At 41.9% G+C, this 19,794-nt stretch overlaps 1 protein-coding gene across 4 annotated transcripts in view; it reads left to right on the forward strand.

Moving 5' to 3' along the window:
* The window catches only part of ZZEF1 (zinc finger ZZ-type and EF-hand domain containing 1), a 57,180-nt gene extending 41,455 nt beyond the window's left edge, over positions 1 to 15,725 (forward strand). For 3 of the 4 annotated variants that reach the window (XM_032707374.1, XM_032707376.1, XM_032707375.1), the window contains exons 43-55: positions 513 to 709; positions 1,274 to 1,393; positions 2,330 to 2,518; positions 2,863 to 2,963; positions 3,478 to 3,613; positions 4,732 to 5,091; positions 6,950 to 7,093; positions 7,944 to 8,112; positions 9,957 to 10,055; positions 10,881 to 11,046; positions 11,689 to 11,839; positions 12,335 to 12,406; positions 12,884 to 15,725. In XM_032707374.1, coding sequence (XP_032563265.1) covers positions 513 to 709; positions 1,274 to 1,393; positions 2,330 to 2,518; positions 2,863 to 2,963; positions 3,478 to 3,613; positions 4,732 to 5,091; positions 6,950 to 7,093; positions 7,944 to 8,112; positions 9,957 to 10,055; positions 10,881 to 11,046; positions 11,689 to 11,839; positions 12,335 to 12,406; positions 12,884 to 12,958 — 1,979 coding nt within the window. In that variant the 3' untranslated portion in view covers positions 12,959 to 15,725. Of the gene's footprint in view, positions 1 to 512; positions 710 to 1,273; positions 1,394 to 2,329; positions 2,519 to 2,862; positions 2,964 to 3,477; positions 3,614 to 4,731; positions 5,096 to 6,949; positions 7,094 to 7,943; positions 8,113 to 9,956; positions 10,056 to 10,880; positions 11,047 to 11,688; positions 11,840 to 12,334; positions 12,408 to 12,883 lie in introns of those variants that run through there. The other variant, XR_004360454.1, reaches the window with a different exon arrangement.
* Positions 15,726 to 19,794: the final 4,069 nt, after the last annotated feature.

Consider the following 19,794-nt stretch of genomic DNA (forward strand, 5'->3'; position numbering starts at 1 on the left):
GTGACCTGATATTGTGAAGTTAATAAAGCAAAGGTTGTCCTAAGATTTGACTGTTGAAATTGTGTAAAAGACATTTGGAAAAATCAACAGACTAAACTGCTTTTTGATATTGAAGGAAGATTTGAACATAAAAGCTTTTCTTTTCTTTTTTTTAACTGTTGACATTTTAAACAGTAAGACTGGCAAGATTTATTTCATCATATCAATTGCAGGTCAAAACTTTCCCCATTTTAATTGTAAAATGCAACCTGTGCTGCTTTAATGCTGTACTGCTAATGTGCAAATATGTGCAGACAATCAGCTGTTGCCAGGAGCTACCTTGAGATTTTTAATTTGCATTGAAAAAATGAAATATTTTCTTGACTGAGGTAATTTCAGTACAAGACCTTTATTAGAACACAATTCATGTAGGGATTGTGATCATGTCTCAGCCTACTCATATCTACTGGTAGGAGATGACTCCACAACATTTGAAAATGAACCTGGAACATTGTGTTTGTTCTCTGTTGTAGTGAAAGACTATCAGTTGATTCAGAAATGTGAACAAGAGGGCAGTGATTCCCAGACCCAGCTGAGACAGTACCTCCAGCACTTTGTCCTCATATCCACCCACCTCCTGCAAACCAGCCTGGACAGCAGCTATGCTGAGGCAGTGGAAACAACTTGGGTCTTGTCACTGGCTCTAAAGGGGCTTTACAAAACTCTGAAGGTATCTGGCATTAGACTATTATAGATAAATAACAATTCATGTTCTACCCTGCACTACAGGAACTTGGGGATTGACAGAGCACGTTGGGGAACTCCTGCAAGGGCATTTCTCTCACATCTGGCTCCTCTCATTCCCAGTCTGGAGGGGGGTGAAAATGGTGCTGAGCTTTAAATAGCATTTGTGAGTCTGAGCTGGGAGTTGGATTGCTTCTCCTCTCTGGGGGCCAACCATTCATGAAAGCTGAAGAAGAAATTCATAGAGAGAACACTTTATGGAGTGAGGTTCACATTCCCCTTTTCTCACTCCTGAAGTATTTGAAGAGGGAACCTGTGGTTTTTTTGACTGTCAGAACAAAACAGACATTCAGTTATTACTGTATGCATGTTCTGGATGATCCCCTTAAGGGATTTGAAGTGGAAATTTGTGTTTTAGGGAAATAAAAGGGTTCCCAATGTAGTTCATCTGGGCAGGAAATCTATCTGAGGCTGTGTGACAAGGCCTCACAAGCATTGTGGTCCACTGTTCCCTTTTTTCTTATTTATTTCTGTGTGTCTGTGTGTGTAGATTCATGGCTTCAAGGAAGTCCAAGCTGCCTTTCTTCAGTCTGGTTTGCTCAAGCTTCTAGTGAAGAAATGTAGCAAAGGAACTGGCTTCAGTAAGACCTGGCTTCTGCGAGACTTGGAGGTAAGAAAAGTGACACTTTAGGAAGTCAGGCTACACACAGCAGCTCAAAACTTATGGCACTGCACTTCCCTTCTGGGAGGGAAGTCTCAAGAGTATTTCTAATTAGTCCTAAAATATGTTCACTTAACTGTATCCCTCAATCTGCCTCCCTCTGTCCATCATAACTGTGTAGATAATAGTCCAACTTCTTTAAAGCAGGGGCTGATTTTAATTAATGTCATTATATTTGAAAGAAACGTGCAAGATGAGGCATTAATCGTCTACTCGGTTCCTTTTGTGGATTTTATTTAGGCTGTTCTTGAAAATTCTTCCATTTAAAAAATAATTCTTCCACTCTTCAGTTTAAAAAGTAATAATCTCAAAGCAAAGCATGCCTTGCCTTGCTCCCTGACGAGCACGAGGTGCTGCTGCAGTGCAGATGGGGACATGGTCATGTGTGGGGATGTTCTGGCAGAAGGATTGTTAATTCCTGAGAGAGAAGTGTGGTTCAGCTGTTGGCTGTGTTTTGTCTTGGGCAAGAGTTGTGTTAATTGATATGTGGGACTGTAGCTCTGCTGAAGCCAGAGGGGTGTTTTCAAAGGAGAAGAGTGTGGAGGGGCACCACTGGCGTTTTGGTGACAGTCATTTTGCTCTGTGAGAATCCTCAAACCTTTGATGTATTGAAATGGTTAAATAATAATTTTCTCAATTTTTTTCACACTTTCAGCTACTCACTGAAGTTGTCTTTGTAGCAGCCTGGAAGGTGTAACTCATTTGTGAAGTGGGAAATGGTCTGGTTTTGTGTTTTGGGAGTTTTTCTTTTTTTAGGTGCTGCTTCTTTTTAGAATAGCATGTGTTAAACACTGTCCAGGTCTGATAATGTTCTTAAATGCTGATTGCAGATACACTAATAATATCTACAGCTGTCACACCATATGCTACCTTTTTTCTGTACAGATTTTGTCAATAATGCTGTATTCCTCAAAGCAAGATATCAGTTCCCTGGCTGAACAGGAGGATGCTGAACGGGAAGAAAGGGAACAAGACCAAGATGTGGAGCAACCTGTTGTTGGTCCTGTTGATGTAGAGCAGAACAAACTTGACCCTCTGGAGGGTTTGGATGAAGCCACCAAAATATGCTTCTTGGTATTTAAACTTAGTTTACCTCCTTTGAAGTTACTGTGAATTTTCTGGTTGCGTAAAACATTTGGTAGTTTATATGGCTGGTTTTCTGGTAAATTTACAGAATATAGGCCTGATTTCAGTGTATCATTCTCAAAAGAAAATAAAATAGAATTACAGTAATGAATGCTACAAAATAATTAGAAAGTGTTTTGCTAAATTAATTTTCGTTTTTATTAACCCAAATATTAAGTTCATTAATTCTCTACCTATAAGTGGTAAAAGAATACTATGACATCCTCAGAGAACCTCAGAGTGCTTTTTCCCATATAATACCTTTTTTTTTTCTTTTCTTGCTCCTTTCTCAGATGACACATGATGCACTTAATGCACCTCTCCATATTCTTCGAGCCATGTATGAGCTGCAGATGAAAAGAACAGATTCTTTTTTCCTGGAGGTTCAAAAGAGGTATGTGACAGTCTGGGTCCAGCAGAAAGACAGTTGCTAGATGTGGGTGAAAACCTAAAATCTTCTTGGGGCCAAACAGAAATTGTTCCAAGGATACAATTTGGTTTTCATGTCTGAAAAAGTAAGGCAATAAACTCCTAGTGAGGTGCATTTGTGGAAGCAAATCACCATCTTCTGAAACACGTCACGTGTTCTTCTCTGTGTGGTAACTCCCATATGAAGATCTACTGTGGCCCTAAATTCTGCAAACTGAGGAGGAATCAAGAGCTTCCATGTGGCTTCCAGTACTCATGGAGACACTGTGTTCTCACAGAAATGAGCAATTTTATAACACTCAAACCCTTTGGCTTGTTAGCACAGGGGAGCCAGGTCACATGGTAAAAACAGGTCGAGTTTAATCTTTCCAAAACAGAAGGTGGGGAGGTTTAATTTACCTTTAATTGCACGAATTTACTTTGCATTGCTTTCAAAACACACTGGTGTATTTTTTTGCTGTTGTTTTGCCCCTCCCAAGGTTCGATGGAGATGTGATAACCACGGATGAGAGGATCCGAACCCTGGCCCAGAAGTGGCAGCCCAGCAAGCGCCTGAGGCTGGAGGAGCAGAGTTCCAAGGCAGTGGATACAGATATGATCATCTTACCATGTTTGGTAGGTTCATCTCCACAAACAGGAGCAATTGTGAGATAGTTAATTTAGGCACTGAGTAATTTCTGTTCTGTTTGGTAACTTCAAACCTGAGATAATTTTTTTAACGTCTGAAATAATCTGTTATTAATGTTTTATGTCAAAATTAATGAGCAGGTGCAACGAGAAGCAAATATTTCTTCCTTGTAATTCCTTCCTTAAGGAAGTAAAAGAACTTGATTCTCAGCTCAGGAGAACAAATTGTGATTGCAGGCTGTAATTTCCTCCCCTTACACAAGAGAGATTGTATCTAATTGCTGTAAGCTTGTGCCATGCTACTGTTTCACCAGATCCTTGTTATCTTACAGTGAGTTCAGCAGAACAAAGAGGCAGTGAATTTATCTTTAAAGTAGACACTACACTTGCAAGCTTTAGGTTTTGCATTCAAAGCAGGGTCCCACAGCTCTTTGCTTTATTTTGGGTGCTTGTTCCTGGCTGGTGTCACCAGTGCAGCTGTTTATCAGTTGCACAGCAAAGTGGAAGCAGCTTCCTGAAGTAGTTTCACATAATTATAAGGAAAAAAAAAAATATAGGCCTTTTAACAGCTTATACAGAGGCTGTGAAATATCCACCCCCGGAAATTCTCCAAACTTAACCGGACAAAGCCCTGATTTTGAAGTTGTCTCAACTTTAAGTCAGATTTGGACCAAATGATCTCCAAAGGTCCCTCTCAGCTTGCCTCATTCTGTGGCACAGCTTGGTTGCTTTACCTCTGTAGGTCAGCTTAAATTAACACTTTTCTGGTTAGAATTCTAGCTGCTGCTTCCACTGCTGTTTACAGTCATGTAACCTTTGGCAGGGCTAAGAGTTGAACTCGATGGTCCTTGGGGGTCCCTTCCAACTCAGCATGTTCTGTGATTCTGTGATAGTGAGAGCTGTTGACTGTTGACAAAAACAGTGTTTTTGAGGAAATCTGTCTTTTTAGCCACACGAGAGATCCCACTTTTGTGCTCTTTAACAAATTCATTTGTAAACCCAGCTTGCAGTTCGATGGCCTGGTGAGACATCCAAACATAAAGAAGCAAATTACTGACAGCCTGTTTTCAGACTTGCCTTTTTCATTTTTTATTTTTTTTTTACAGTCCAAGCCTGTACTCTGTGATAAAGCAACAGAAGAAACCAACCCAGTTGCCCAGAAGCTGATCACCAACACGGAGAGTGACCTCCAGCTCAGTTATGCCAAGCAGCGCCGCACCAAGAGTTCAATCCTCCTGCACAAGGAGCTGGACTCCAGAAGCAAAAAGGCTGTGAGGGACTACCTGTATCGTGTCAATGAGGCAATTGCAGTTCTTTATGCCAGGCATGTGCTGGCATCCTTGTTGGCTGAGTGGCCTGATGATGTGGCAATCAATGAGGAAATCCTAGACCTGAGTGGCCCAGCCCACATGACATACATCCTGGACATGCTTATGCAGCTGGAGGAGAAGCAGTTGTGGGAAAAAGTAAGTGGAGATTTCACTCAGACAACGTGAGCAAAACCTGTGCCTACAAGCCATGAGACTCTGACTAACAGAAATACTTGCAGTTCCTTTTTTTAACTCAATTGAAACTCCAAAATTTAAATTAGTTCTGAAACAGCAGTTGGAATCTGTCGGTGTCTTGATGTACTGGTTCTGTTAACAGAAAATGGAAAAAGGAGCTCCTTGGAGACAACTCTTCCAGTTATAAAAGAGAAATTGGTAAAATAGGCAATTTATTTTGAAAATAGGCAATCTAGATGGTAATCTGTGGAAATTGGTAAAATAGGCAGTGCTTTTTGAAAGCTGCTTTTTGTTAGGTCTCAACGTGTATATTGTAATACCTGTTACTGTGGTGGAAGGGATCTTTGAATTACAATGGAATGTTGTAATGAAAGTGGCAGGTCAAGGCTTCAGAGCAGTCAAAGCAAGTGGAGCACTGGGAGGCTTCAAAGAAGGAATTAAAAATAAACCAGAAGGCATTGATAAGCCACTGAACCAATATTGTGCTCTCATCTGGATTAAGTGTGTGACCTGACTCCCTCATCTCATTAAAAAATTAAAATAAGATGCAGTACAACTGGGAGAGACCTGGAGAAGAGTGGCAGGGATTATTATAGCCATGGAATAACTTCAGTATGAGGAACCAACTGGTTTTCTTCATCCTGGATATTTCCCCTGTGGAGGCACTGAGGGAGAAGGAGTAATGGAAAAGTCTATTCTTTCTCTGTAGATTTAAAGCAGTAAATAGCATGCAAAAGTTAACAGCAAGTATTATTCACTGGCCCTCCCAGTAAGAAAACAAAGGAGTGTCAGATTAAGGTAATAAGTGGCAGGTCCAAAACAAACCAAAAGAACTGGTTCTTGACACAGGATGTCATGGAAATTGTTGCCCCAGGGTGTTTTTATGGGTTCAGAAAAGGGCAGGATGAACTGATAGAATAAAATCTGCTAAGGCACATTAAATACAAAAGCATAGCCTTTGTATTAGGCTGTTCTGCCAGTGTATGGAGGCAAAGAATGCATTCAGGGAACTGCCTGTGATTTTTATCTCCTTTTCCCCAGGAAATCAATTTTTGGCTGTTTTGGAGGTGAATCTGTTGGTCTGAGCTAGAATTACATTTTATAGGAGGAGTTAGGAGATTGCAGGTGAAGAGATATAATAAGTTGCTATAATGACCTGAAAGGGTGTTGAGTAACAGGACTCCTGATACAAAGCTTTTGTGCACTCCTAAAAACTAAGCAAAAGGGAGACTCAGATGGTTCTGAATTATATTTAGTGTGTCCTGATAGACTTAAAGGCAATTTTTTTGTATTTTCAGAGACAGAGCTCTTGCATCTAGTGCTTTCAAACACTGCAGCCACTTAATTAATACTAATAATTCCTTCTTATACATGGAGTTGTACATTTGGAAGCTAAAGCACATGACATATTCTGTTCAAATCAAAACCTGTAAGTGTAGAGGGTAGAGGTGCCTGTTTAGTATGTTGACAAAGTTGTTTATCTTATTTGATTACAGCTTTAGTTTCCTGTTAATTACTTTATGGATTAGCCATGATTCTAGCAATTGTGGGAAGAGATGTAGCCAATATCTTTCATGTTTTTGCCAGATAAAGAATGAAAGATGTGGAACAGAGGACAGAGTAAAATCTTTTATGCTGATGGAGATGACACTTGGAGGCATCATTTGTGAATTTGTCTTGTTTCTTGCTTGTGCCTCAGTTCCCTCTTCCAAAATCCCACGTGACTGGGAATGACTTGTGTCAGCCATCAGCATGTGAGTGTGTGAATGCTGTTTTGACAGCAAACTGTGTTTAATGCTGTGGTTTTTATTCTGCCCAGATTCTGCAGAAGGTGCTGCACGGGTGCAAGGAGAGCATGTTGGGGACCATGGCCCTGACAGCCTGTCAGTTCATGGAGGAGCCCGGAATGGCCGTGCAGATGCGGGAATCCCAACACCCCTACAACAACAACACCAACTTTGAGGTGGGTTCAGCGAGTGTCACAGGGCCTGACTTGAGGAGCAGCTGAAATCCCCACGGTGGTTGGAGCAGCAGCCTCACAAAGTTCCACGTGTGTGTCTGTGGGACTTCTGTGCTTGAAACACCCGTGAAATCTGTCCAGTCTTGCTTGGAAAAGGCTGATTTCAGATGACTGAGGCCTTGCCCTGTAAAGAAATGTGTTCAAAATGCACTTTAGTGTAGCCCTAATTCAGTCATGTGAAAAGTGCAGAGCTTTACTGTGCATGTATTTGAAGCAGATTGTATTTGTAAGTGGTTTCAAGCAATGAGCAAATATTCCGACCCCTCCATCCACAGATCTTCTTCAGTTGATCTTTTGGTGTTAGATGAAAGTAGGAGTGGTGTCTTTTTTTCTTGTATTTCTCATTTTAGGCTACCTTCCCCTGACACCAACAGTTTCTGATTTTATTGTCTTGATACTGTTTGAAAGCATTTTTCTGATACAGTTTGATAAGTAATTATTGCCTTTGGGCAGTCTTGGGATTTTTAATTTCCCTGCTGCTCTGACTCTTGTGATTTTTATTTTTAAAATGCATATAAACCCTTAGGTTCTGGCAGTGAGATCAATATCAGCAGCAATTACTGCTTTTGAAAGAGCAAAGCATTGCCAGCAATTAATTGTACATGTTTAACAGCTAATGTGAACAATAGGCCGTGCTTTACATCTGTTAAATTAGCTCTGGGTAAAACTTATCAAATAGCTTTTTACCCATGGAGATGCTGTAACATTTTTGATGTCTCCCTCGTTTGTATGGTGAAAGCTCAGTGGCTTCTGGGTAATACAGTAACACAAAGCTCATGTGTTCATTTCCCAGGATAAAGTTCACATTCCCGGTGCCATCTACCTCTCAATCAAATTTGACCCTCAGTGTAACACAGAGGAGGGCTGTGACGAGCTGCTCATGTCCAGCAGCAGTGACTTCCAGCAGGATCGGCACAGCTTCAGTGGGTCTCCAGAGAAATGGAATGATTTCGAGCTTCCAGGTGAATATGCCACGACTCCAGGATATGCTGGGGCTCCAGAGAAACTGCTGAGAGATGACAGCTAAATGTGGATGTTCCTGAGATCTGGATTTAAAACTCAGTCCATTTCTTGTCCCTCTCTGTTTGCTCTGACGTGCTGCTCTTGCAATTGTTTCTTCAAAGTGGGCTTATCTCTTGTTGTGCTGTGACCTTTTTTTTCCACCCCTCGGTGCTCTTAGCTACTGGAAACAACTTCTGATCTTGATTCTGTTCCAACACAGTCCTTGTTCTGCACGATATTCACTTACATTGTTTATGCCTTGTCTTACTTTCCACAGGAAGCACATTTTTTTTATTTAAAAAAAAAAAAAAGAAAGAAAGAAAGATAGACTTATCTCTGTCTCCGTGCTCTGCTGCTGCTCTGAGCAGAGAGAGGCAGTGCCAGTGCCTTGGCTCCAGCTGGTGCCACAGAGCACAGCTGAAAAAAAAACCATTCCTTTGACAGGCAGCTTCAGTCTGTATTCTCTGAGCACATTTTTGATAACACAGTAAGTAGCAAATGCCTGGGAGCTCAAAGACTGCACAGTCCCCTGCTTCTTATTTTTAATTGTTTTAACCCCCTGAGCCACTGGGGTGTTGCAGGAAACTTGACTTCAAGTACTGTCAGCACCTGTAAATAGATTTGAGAGCTTCCTTAGCAAACTTTGGGTTACAAGGTGCTGTTCAGTTACAGGGTGACAGTTAAAAGCAAATGTGTGCTCTGTAGAAATACTTTGGATTTTTATGAACCTGCTTTCTGGCCTCCTTTTCCTCCCAAATAGTTGCAGAGGTTTGCCAAGGAGCTGAACTTTTGAGGCCCATTGTTTTGGAGCGGCCTTGGCTGTGAAACTTGAGTTTCACCTTGTGCAAGTTCCTTTCCAGCCCAGGCTGTGTCTGGATCAAGGCTCTTGATTTCACTCAGCAGGTTTTAGCTGCAGCCAGGCATTTGAAGGCTTTTCATTTGGTGGCAGGGCTTTCTCCCAGGAGTAGGAGAGAACATCGGTTCCATTTCACGATAAAAGGGGAAACTGTTTTTAAGTTTGGTGGTTTTTTTAATCCTGCAAGGTGTTTTCAAAATTTTTCTGCTTCATGAAACTTTGAAAATTCTGCTTCCCAGTAAAAACCAGCCTGTTTGTCCCGGGGTGATAGGATTTTTTGTGGAACAGAAGGAAATCTTAAGTTTTAACAGCTTTAATATTACAGAGCACAGTAGGTAAGGATGTGTTTTGTGCAACCTTACAGCAAACTACCAGGATTTATGTCTGTGAAGCTGTAGATGCTACAATGACAAGAACCTCTTGAATGTTCCACTGTCTGGTTATAAAATGGTCAAACACTGATAGTTCTTCCACGTTTAAGTGATTGAGTTTAACAATTTTCTTCCCTAGGTAAAAGATGTGCAGCTTCATTTTCTGATACATAAAAGCAGCAACTTTACTTTCAAATTTTTTAAACGTTTTTTCCAGTGAATTCAAAGGTTGTTGTAAAGAACTTGGCTGCTTATTTAGAGGTTCTTTTTTCATAAAACATAACTGATGCATAACACAATTGGAAAAGTGAAGTTACAGGTGTACAGTATAGACTGTAACTTCCTCTATGTAGTAAAAATATTGTCTTTTCTTGTAAGTATCTTGAGACAGGGGAAACCCTTCTGTGTTTTCAGTCTACTGTGCATTCCATAATTATCAAAAAATAAGAGATCACCTCTCTTAAATGACAGTATCTAGGATAAGTTCACCACAGACTTTTCATTTTAATTGTTTTTGAGGTAGCAAAATGAAATCAGAGGGAAGTAATGTGTGTTTTCTTCCTTCCCTTGCACGCAGGAGACACACTCTACTACCGATTTACTTCTGACATGAGTAACACTGAGTGGGGATACAAGTTTACAGTGACAGTAGGTCATCTGGGAAGGTTTCAGACAGGTAAGTGCTGCTCAGAATGCATTGAAAAGGGCCTTTTTTAGTCATTTTGCTGAGCTTTGAGAGACTTGTGGTTATGGCTTTTTCTTGGCGTGGAATTTACTTTCAGTGCCTTGGAAATAACGTGCTTAGTTTTGGTCAAGTTGAAGCTCAACTTATGTCTCTTACTGGCTGTGACTTTATTTTAGAAGTGCAAAATCTTCACAGAGACTCAGAGATTACAATTCTAACAATGTAATTCGCATTCAGAATCTCATTATGTGACTGTAATTACACACAGGATTTAGTAAACGCTCCAAGAGGCCGTAATTGAAAACAGAAATTATTGTAACTGTGTTTTTAAGAGTAGTTAGCCATTAAAATAGATTGGTTCTGGATCTGATTTCTAGATATAGCATGAAAGGTTTTGTTGGTTTATTTTGGAGTTTAAATATTTTTAATTAAATAGGGGCTGGGGAATAATTTGCCACCAGCACAACTCTACTGCATATCCCACAATAGTGAGGGCCTGTGTTTTGTTTGCCCTATTTGGGAAAAACTTTAATTTTGGATATGATTCTTCGTACTTTTTATCTGAGTTGTGCCTCAGAAAAAGAGTTGTAATGTCGGGATGTAACATAGAATTGTCTCAGATTTTTTGTTTGGTATTTTAATTCAATATTTCTTCCTTGCCAGAGGAATACTTATGTTACACATACACTGTATATGTACTTATATTACACATACACTGCATATGTACTATTATACAGTATATGGAGAAAACTGACTGTATGAACTGAATGATTCTCTACAGATGTAACAGCTGCTTGAATTGACTTTTCTTTCCAGGGTTTGAAATCCTAAAGCAGATGCTGTCTGAGGAAAGGGTAATTCCTCACCTCCCACTGGCCAAAATCTGGGAATGGCAGGTGGGGGTGGCGTGTCGTCAGACGGGTCACCAGCGTTTGAAGGCCATCCACCTGCTCCTGAAGATAGTGCAGTGCAGCACCCAGGGGTGAGTGACTGCTCTGGGCTGGGCACTTGGAAAAAGTGGATTCAAATATTGTCATAAAGGAAAAAAAAAAAAAAAAAAACAAACCACCCTGACAGAGGACAGAGATAAATTTCAATTAATTTTCTAGAAGTTTATTCTCTTTGTATCAGTCATAGTGCAGAAGTGAAGTGATGGTGATGATCTGATTCTCTGTGAAGTGAATAACTTTTGAGTTATTGTTTTGAGTTGTGCCATTAAGCCTGTAATTGAGTTTTAGAAGGGAGATGTGTCCTAAAGCTTAAGTATGTATGGCATGGGTATTTCTAGGTGCAAGAGCATTTAGCAAAGTGATGTATATGGTTATTTTGTTTTATAGTCCTCATTCCAGGAATACACTCAGCTTTAGAAAAGTCATTTAGACATAATCATGTATATGAGGTTTCTCCACCTCACTGCTTGAGAGTGAAATTCTTTGTGCTGAAACACCTGACTGAATTTAGATTTCAAATACTTCTATGTTTCTTATCCACCTGTCACAAACATGTGGTTTTGTTCTCTTAATATTGATTTGGTTTTGCTTTCCCCCTCCACCTCCCCATTCCCAGAAACAGGCACGGTTGACTCACTATTTCATCACAATTTCATTTAAATTATTTTTTTCAGGGACTGTGACCTCACCTTGTTGAAGCCACTTTGGCAGCTTTTCACCCATATGGAAAACAACTTGTGTCACGACATGGCCAAGCCTGGGATTCTCCTTCCTCTCCACCGTGCACTGGCAGAACTCTTCTTTGTGACAGAAAACAGAGTTACTGTAAGCAGTTCCTGCATTTGTATCCCTCCTTTCCTCACTGCTGGGAATGACATGTAGTTTAGTGTTACACTAAGTGTAGTATTCCTTTGTCTTGGTGAAGTCCATCAGAGCTTCAGAAAGATTAAACAGCCTTCTCTTGTGGAGTCTGGCAGCAAATTCTGATGGAGTGTCATTCTGTTGTCTCACCCATCATGGGACCTTAAGTAAAAGCCATGACTCTTCCTTGTGCAGTGGCTTCCTAAAGCCACTGAGAGGAATGCTGGCTTAATAATTAATTTAAAGGCATTTGCATGTGGTTTTCCTTGAGTTGATTTTGAACATTACATATGAACAGTCTGTGATGAGCTGATTTCTGTGGTCACCAACTGTGCTCTAGTCCAGAGCCTCGTGTGTCGTTCTGATACCTTTGGTTCTAATGAGCAGCATTTTAATATTAATTAGTAGGATGATATCTGGTAGAAACGTTGGTGTTCACTGATGGTTTTCTGGCTGCAGGAGCTTGGATCTCTACAGGAGTATTTGCTTGCCTTAAATACTGAAGATCATCTTCATCGCTGCACAGCACAGGTAGGACCGTCCAACCCCAGGGTGTGTGGGGTGTGGTATCTGTCTGACAGACAGTGAATGATTTCTGATTGCCCAGTGGAGTTTATAAAATAGATATTAAGGTACTTGGGCTTTACAGTACCTTGACAGGCCTCTGAAAATTGGGAATGAACTACTCACAAATGCTGTTCTGGGATATTGGGAAGGAATTCTCCCCTGTGTGGGTGGGGAGGCCCTGGCACAGGTTGCCCAGAGAAGCTGTGGCTGCCCCATCCCTGGAAGTGTCCAAGGCCGGGTTGGACAGGGCTTGGAGCAACCTGGGCTAGTGGAAGATGTCCCTGCCCATGGCAGGGGGTGGAACTGGATGATCTTTAAGGTCCCTTCCAACCCAAACCACTCTGGGATTCTATTTCTGTTTAATTTCCTACAGGCATTTCTTTGCCGTTTTGGATCGAGGAGAACCTTCGAAGTGACTTTGTTTTTCCTTCTCTCTTCTAGGCCCTGAAAAACATTGCTGCTATCAGCCTTGCCATTAACTATCCAAACAAATCAACAAGTTTCTGGAATGTTTAATACTGGCTCAGGCCGGAGTGCATGGGATAGAGTAGTTTGTCCATAGGACATTGGAACAAACATCTTTTAACTCCGTTCAGGACAAGTTCCTTCAGCTTCAGTGTATGAGCACTCTGCAGCCTTCCTTCCTTCCACCTTGATGTAGAATTTGTACCAGTAACATGCACTTGGATGAAAAAGCACATCCTGAAGTAACTCACGCGTCGCCTACAGTTATGTATGCACATATTGTAGCATGTTAGATACACAGAACAATAGTGGGGCTTATTCCCAGGAGCTAAAGGAATGAAGGGAGCTCAAGGATGAGAATGGAAGGCCCCTGCCTTGGTGTCTTCTGCTCCCCAGGGAAACTTGATGGATGGAATGTGACAGCTTCGGAAAGCACTGGTGAACTCGGAGTGATCCCTCAGCATCTCCTGTACAGCTTGGAAGGGAAACAGGCCAGCAGAGCCTGGTGGGCTGTGCAGAAATGGGCCATGCTTGAATCCTGTCCTGTTTGCTTTTGCTTTGGAGGCTCCTACCCAAGGAAAAGAACTTTAATTCTTACTAAACTACGGGTTGTAAAAGGAATTCTGGGTGATTTGCGAAGCTGTTAAAGGATTTAAGTTTTAGAGCATCCTCGTGCAAGGGCTTAATGGTTCTGCTGTTCTTTGATTCATTCACCTGGATCACCTTTTCTTACCTTGATTTGTCTCCAGTGTGTTATCCCAAATAGCCCATTATTGTAGTGCAGAGAGCAAAGGCTGACCCCCAGTCACAAGGTGGTATGAAGAGCTGAGGAACTTACACCATCACTTCTTGACAAGAAATTATTCACCAGACTTTTTTCTTTCCATTATTTCAGTACCAGTGGCTTAGGAGGTCCTTGGCAATGTTGGGAACCAGACTCCCAGCACTCAGGGTGGGGTTAATGATCAATCCAGGCTTATCTTACAGAGCAATAACCACATTCCTCTTAGTGAATGTGGAATGAATTGCAGACCTTCTATGCTGAAATAAATTGGCTTTTTTCCTACACAACTACATTGGTTATTCCCTTTCCAAAGTGTTAAAAAGGACACAGAAGGATTTGGAGGTGTATTTTGTGTACCACTGCACACTATGTAGAGCTGGTCTTGTCAAATATAAATTCAGAGATCTTTTAATGCTAATTATTTTCATCTTCCCATTTTTACTCCAGCATTAGACTATGGGGAAAAAAAGGCAGCCAAAAGCTCTAGTAGTAACTGAGTGCAAGTTGTGTAAAGGCAGTGGGGGATGTGTTCATTGACCCTGCTTGTCCAGGAGGTGAGGGGTGCCCAGATACCAGAGTGCAACACGCACAGGAGCCCAGCTCTGGGGGATGTCCTCTGAATTGATGGGCTTATCAGCTGGGGATAGAAATTTAAGGGTGCTCCAGTCTCCCTCTAAGAGGGAAATGTGCAGTAATACATCCCCTGGTTTGTTTTTTGGGTTGTTTTGGTTTTTTTTTTTGGATGGCCTCCAGTGCTGTAGAGTTTTGTTTTGACTTCTGCTCAGCCAGGTGAGTGCACAGCAAGTGCTTCTTCAGGGCATGAGCTTGAAGCAGAATGTGATTTTTCTGCCTGAAAGACTTAAAACTGAAAACCACCACGCTGGAGCCTTCAGGAATGGAGTGGCCCTCTTAGCAAATGAGAATGCCAGGATTCAGGAAAAATCTATGTATCAGACACTGAAAGGAAGCAGAGAGATCCTGCTCTGAACCCCCTCCTGGAGCACCCTGTAGTTGATTTCCTTAAAGAGGTCCCGGTGGGAAGGGAATTACCCAAGTTTGGTGTATCTTTAACGCACAGATCAGGATCCCTGGGGAACCAACTGCTCCACACCTTGTCATGCACGAAGACATCCTGGGAAAGGGGAGTTGCTCCACCAAACCCAGACATTCCCAAGCCTGTGGTGTAGGGAGTTGTATCCATGGGGCAGGTGAGCCTCTGGAAATGGCTTTTGTGGAGCAGTAGGACTTTGCATTCACCGCTCCCTGGGAATCCATGGCTGAGGAATCACGGATCTGCAGCGGGCTGGAGTGCTGGGGCAGCTGCCCAGCTCTGCCTGCTCAGTCAGAGGAGGCTTTTTCTTTTTTCACATCAGGGATGCCGACTGTAAATAAACCCTGCACAGGACCTGTCACGGCTCTATCATAGTCACCTTTATTTCTGTTGGACTTTTTGCTTTCTGGATGAAGACATGAGGCTGCAAGGATGACACAGGAGTGGCCAGAGTTCCTTACTAGGCAAACCACTCAACTTACTCTACCAGCAGTAACTGGCCTGTGAGTCAGTTGTCCTGCCCCGGAGGGACTGTCTGGGAACAGTGTCCACTAAATATAATTTCTACCCACTAGATGGAACTGAAGGACTGTGACCTGAGTTGACACTGAATCTGTTGCTGCCTTACAACTCAAATCATTAATTATGGATTTTTTAACAGACAAGAAACACTGATTATTTTTTTTTTCTTCTGGTAGTTCTAAAGAAAGAGGAGTAGAATACCAATAATGAATATTCATGATCAATCACATTTTGAAAATTATGCAGGAGTTCCAAGTGGATGTGGATGATGCTATTGAATTGTATAAAACTGTCTGGAAAACAGGTATGCTGAAAAAAATGTGCCTAATATAAAAAAAAAAAAACCTAAAAAAAAAACTAAAAAAGGTTGTCCTGCCTGAATCACCTATGATGTGTTTAAAACAAACCATATTGTTCCTAATGATACATTTGACTTGCTTTCATTAAACACTTAAAACCGAGAGTTTTATAATTTCTTTTCTTACAGGTTTACTACTTTGCAATTTTTATCAGTTGTTTAAAATATATCAGACCTTTAGATTTATTCCTATTCAGTTCAACATGTAAAAAGAAAGCTACAGATGTGGGTAAAATATGCAAATGAAGAGAAATATATTGTAAAAATTCTATAAAAACAAAAAGAGTTCAACACTGTGTCTGTTTTTTGTTTGCTTTTCTCTTCTGCTCGCTGAACGTTTAATGCTAGAATTTGCAGTGAGATCCAGGCTTTTTCCTATGAATCCTCATTTTCCATGCTTGTAAGCAAACCTGCTTGTCCTCATGTGGTTAGTAAATATCTAATACTGAGTTATGCAGGAGCCAGACTTCTGGAGTCATCTCCTAAATTCCAGCCCTGCTGTTTACATTCCAGTGGCCTTACCCTAAAAATTCAGTTTTCCCATGGATCTCCATTGGTTTCAGTGCTTGTGTGTGTTTACATCCAGACCTGAAATGCACATCTGGGGGCCCAGATGTCTCACGGAAAGCTGAGATTTATCTTAGTGGGTCTTGATTCTAATTAGTGATGTTCGTCAGTGCAGGGCTGTGCCAACCTGGTCCGGTGGGTTTAATTGGAAAGGTTGTTTACCTCGAGTTTGGCTGGAGGAAAGGGGCTGTTCAGGGAAGCCTGAGTGAGGAAGTCAACATCTTTCTGTATTTGCCTAAAGCTGCGGGTTGTTTCCTTGGAGAACGGTCTAATTAGGTAATTTTATTAAACACAAACAAATAGTGGGATTGTGAAGCTGTGGGAGAGTGAGGAGCCTCCCTTGAGACAGCGAGGTCGAGGTTTCAGCTGATGAACCTCAGACAAATCCAGTTGCATTGCTCTGAAAGTCAGTGTGGTGCCAGGCACTGGAATGGGACAGAGGGCACAGCTGTAACATTATGGGTCTGGTTTTTAGATCAAGTTAGTTAAGACTGTTTTTCTTTCAAGAGATCAGAATTAGGCTGCAGGCTAGTTGAGAGGTGGGTGACCCTTTAAAATCTGCTTTTAGGAGAAGGCTAAGCTGTGTTTAAAACAAAACTGGCCCAATCCCTGAGTTTCCACAGTCCATCTCAGACTTAGTGTTTTCAGTAGGCCTTGCACCTTTGCAAACACAAGGACAAGACCTGCCCTTTTATACCCTTTCAAATCTGGAATGACCATCCTCAAATCCATGGATTGCCCTGCTATAAAACCTGGGCACAGTGGAGCAGAACAAAGCCCAACAGTCTGATTCAGTCCTTTCCCTTTTAAATGATGAATCACCCAGAGGTGAGTTGTGTTGGGAGTCTGCTGGGGAGGCCACCAGCTCTTTTCAGGGGCCAAAACGCAACCCCAGCCATGGGAGCCTCTAAATCCATGACCTGGCCTTTAGGTAGAGCTCCAGAATGCTGGAAAACACGTTAATATCTGTAAAGAGGATGGTTTTCAACAGTGGGACAGTTTGTAGGAGGTCAGGCTGGATAATAACTGGAACAAAGAATGTGTGTTGGTAAAATGGCCTGGAAAAACAGGAACTGTGCTGGGATCTGTAGGGGGAAACCAAAATCTGGCCCATCTCACCTCTGAATCTAAAGCAAAGAAGTCAATTCCTATTCAACTGAATACAAGAAATCCACTGTGAATAAGGAAGGAATTAAGTAAGAGATGAAGGAAGTAAGATTAAAGCTCATTCTTTCCATGATGGTCAGGCCTAATTTAATCAGGTCTGTTCTGCAGTAAAATCTTTCCTGGTTTTTACCTAAGAAAGAACAAATAATAAAAAGCTGGTACCCAGCTCCAGGTTACAATGTTGAGGAGCTCATACGTGGGTATGCAGAAATAAACACTTAGAAAAAACCCCCAAAACCTTATTTCCTGCAACTGGAAACATCACCAGGCATTCCTGATCAAAAGATGGAAATCTCAGGCAGTTTTGTTGGGGCCCTTAGCATTTAGAGATTCATTCTTTTTATACACAAGGGCTGGGAATGTTTGGATTTAGGAGCATGGGGAAAAGAAGTGGAGAAGGGATAACTGGATTGTCTTGGAGACAGAGTCCACCCAAGTGTTGGGCAGTTGGATGGGGAGTTTCTCCCACTAAAGCCTTTCTGACAGAGCTGTGATGAATTTTTTTAAGCTGGTTTCTTCCTTCCATTCCTCACTTTACTGTCTGACTTTCCATAATCTTACTGCACAAATCTTACTGCATTTGTGGTATTTTTTTCCTTAACATTTGCAGTGCAAACAACAAATATTTAAACTTGCGTTGCATGGAAAAAAAAAAAATCAGCTTCACGAAAACTGAAGAAATGTGAGTGGAAGTGCCTGCAAATATTTGTCAGCGGTATTTTCTCTTGCAGGCTTGTTTCCAAAACACTTTGTTGGCCTCTCCTCACAGCTGGATCATCCCATGTGGTGGCTCCAAGCCATTTCCATTACCTGCACGTCCTCAGGAGTCAGTGCTGGGAGAGATGCTCCATTCCACAGGTTGGTGTGGGCCGTGCCCAGCAGGGAATCCCTCTCCTCCCTTCACAAACACATCCGAAAACAACCCTTGGCTGCTCTCAGATGGTGTCTGGGCTCTTCCAGGAGGTGTTGGTGAGGGCAGTGCTGAACATCCCACCTTTGTACAACTTCATGTCCAATATCTGACACACTGAATTCTTTTTAGTTCTTTATAATGAGTCATTCCCCTGGTACTCGATGCCCGGAGAAGCTGTGGCTGCCCCATCCCTGGAAGTGTCCAAGGCCAGGCTGGACAGGGTTTGGAGTAACCCGGGACAGTGGAAGGTGTCCCTGCCCATGGCAAGGGCATGGAATGAGATGAGCTTTATGGTCCCTTCCCCCCCAGATTATTGTGGGATTCTCTGATCTTTGACACCTCTGTGGAGGTGGGTTGGTACCTCAGCTCTCACCTCTTGCCTTTCAGGCACCCAAAGGTTTCAACCTCCTCGAACACATAAAATTTCTAAAAACCAACAAAACACCTGAGGAAATGCTTCCCCTTATGACTTTATATTTTGTAATCGGTAAAACCAGCCTCTGCAGATTTTTCTCTCTCCAACAGGTCACATCCTATGGTCTGACACCTACAATAGCACTTCAGTATGTGGCTAGACATTTACTGGGGCTTCAGTTCATCACTGTGCTTATCTTAGACCAAATTAAATATGGAATTAAGGTGTAATTGTAAGTGCATCTATTTCAGCATTGAAAGGTAGGCTTTAAATTGGTTTTGTTGCCTTGGAGCCTAAGCAGACCACGCTGTTGATGGGTAAGTACGTAAATTGTACAGCTTTCCCTCGCATCCAGCAGGATCTGCACAGGCACAAAACAAAAAGATGAAGTCTTGAGTCAGGAGAAGTGTTGAGTCAGGAGACCTTTATTCTCATCATGTTGCTTGAGAACAAGTCATGTCTGCGTTTCTTACCCTTCTCCTCTACATAAACCACCCACAGAAAGCTCATTAATCAAAAATGTCAATGGTTTCACAGAAATCCCCACACACACAGACACTTTGGGGTTTATGTTCCTCTGAGTAGCAGGTTGGGCTCTTTTTCTCCTCACCAATGGTATTTCTCTTTTTCTTTTTTTTTTTTTTTTAATGTTTTTGTTCCTTTGCACTGTGTTAATATTTAAAGAGAAAAGAGCGTTTCATCCTCCGTGGGGTCGGGTTTGGATGTGCTGCTGGATTTTAAACGACATCTTTTTTTTTTTTTTCCCCTCCACTCATTCTCCGGTTTCAAAATGCACCGTGATGTGTTTGATCTTTTGGCACCTTCTTTTCTGCAGGAGATGCCTCAGCCTCTCCAGAGCTGCTGGCACCTGGGAGGGTGTGCTCTGTGCTCAGCATCCTCCCCAGCTCCCTCTCCCTGCTCTGGCTTCTGCCTTTTCCCTTGCTCAAGGGAGTCAAACCTGCGGAGGCAGGACCTGGGGAGCTGAAAATAGTTGTTTTATTTACCAGAAACTCAAAGGCTCTCTGAGAGTAAAGCAAATCCCTCCTGAATTTTGTACTAATAATGCTTAGCACCAGCAGAGCTGCTGCTGAGAGGTTATAGCTTCTCTTT

The sequence above is a fragment of the Chiroxiphia lanceolata genome, chromosome 20, assembly GCF_009829145.1.
Source record: "Chiroxiphia lanceolata isolate bChiLan1 chromosome 20, bChiLan1.pri, whole genome shotgun sequence".
Classification (NCBI taxonomy): Eukaryota; Metazoa; Chordata; class Aves; order Passeriformes; family Pipridae; genus Chiroxiphia; species Chiroxiphia lanceolata.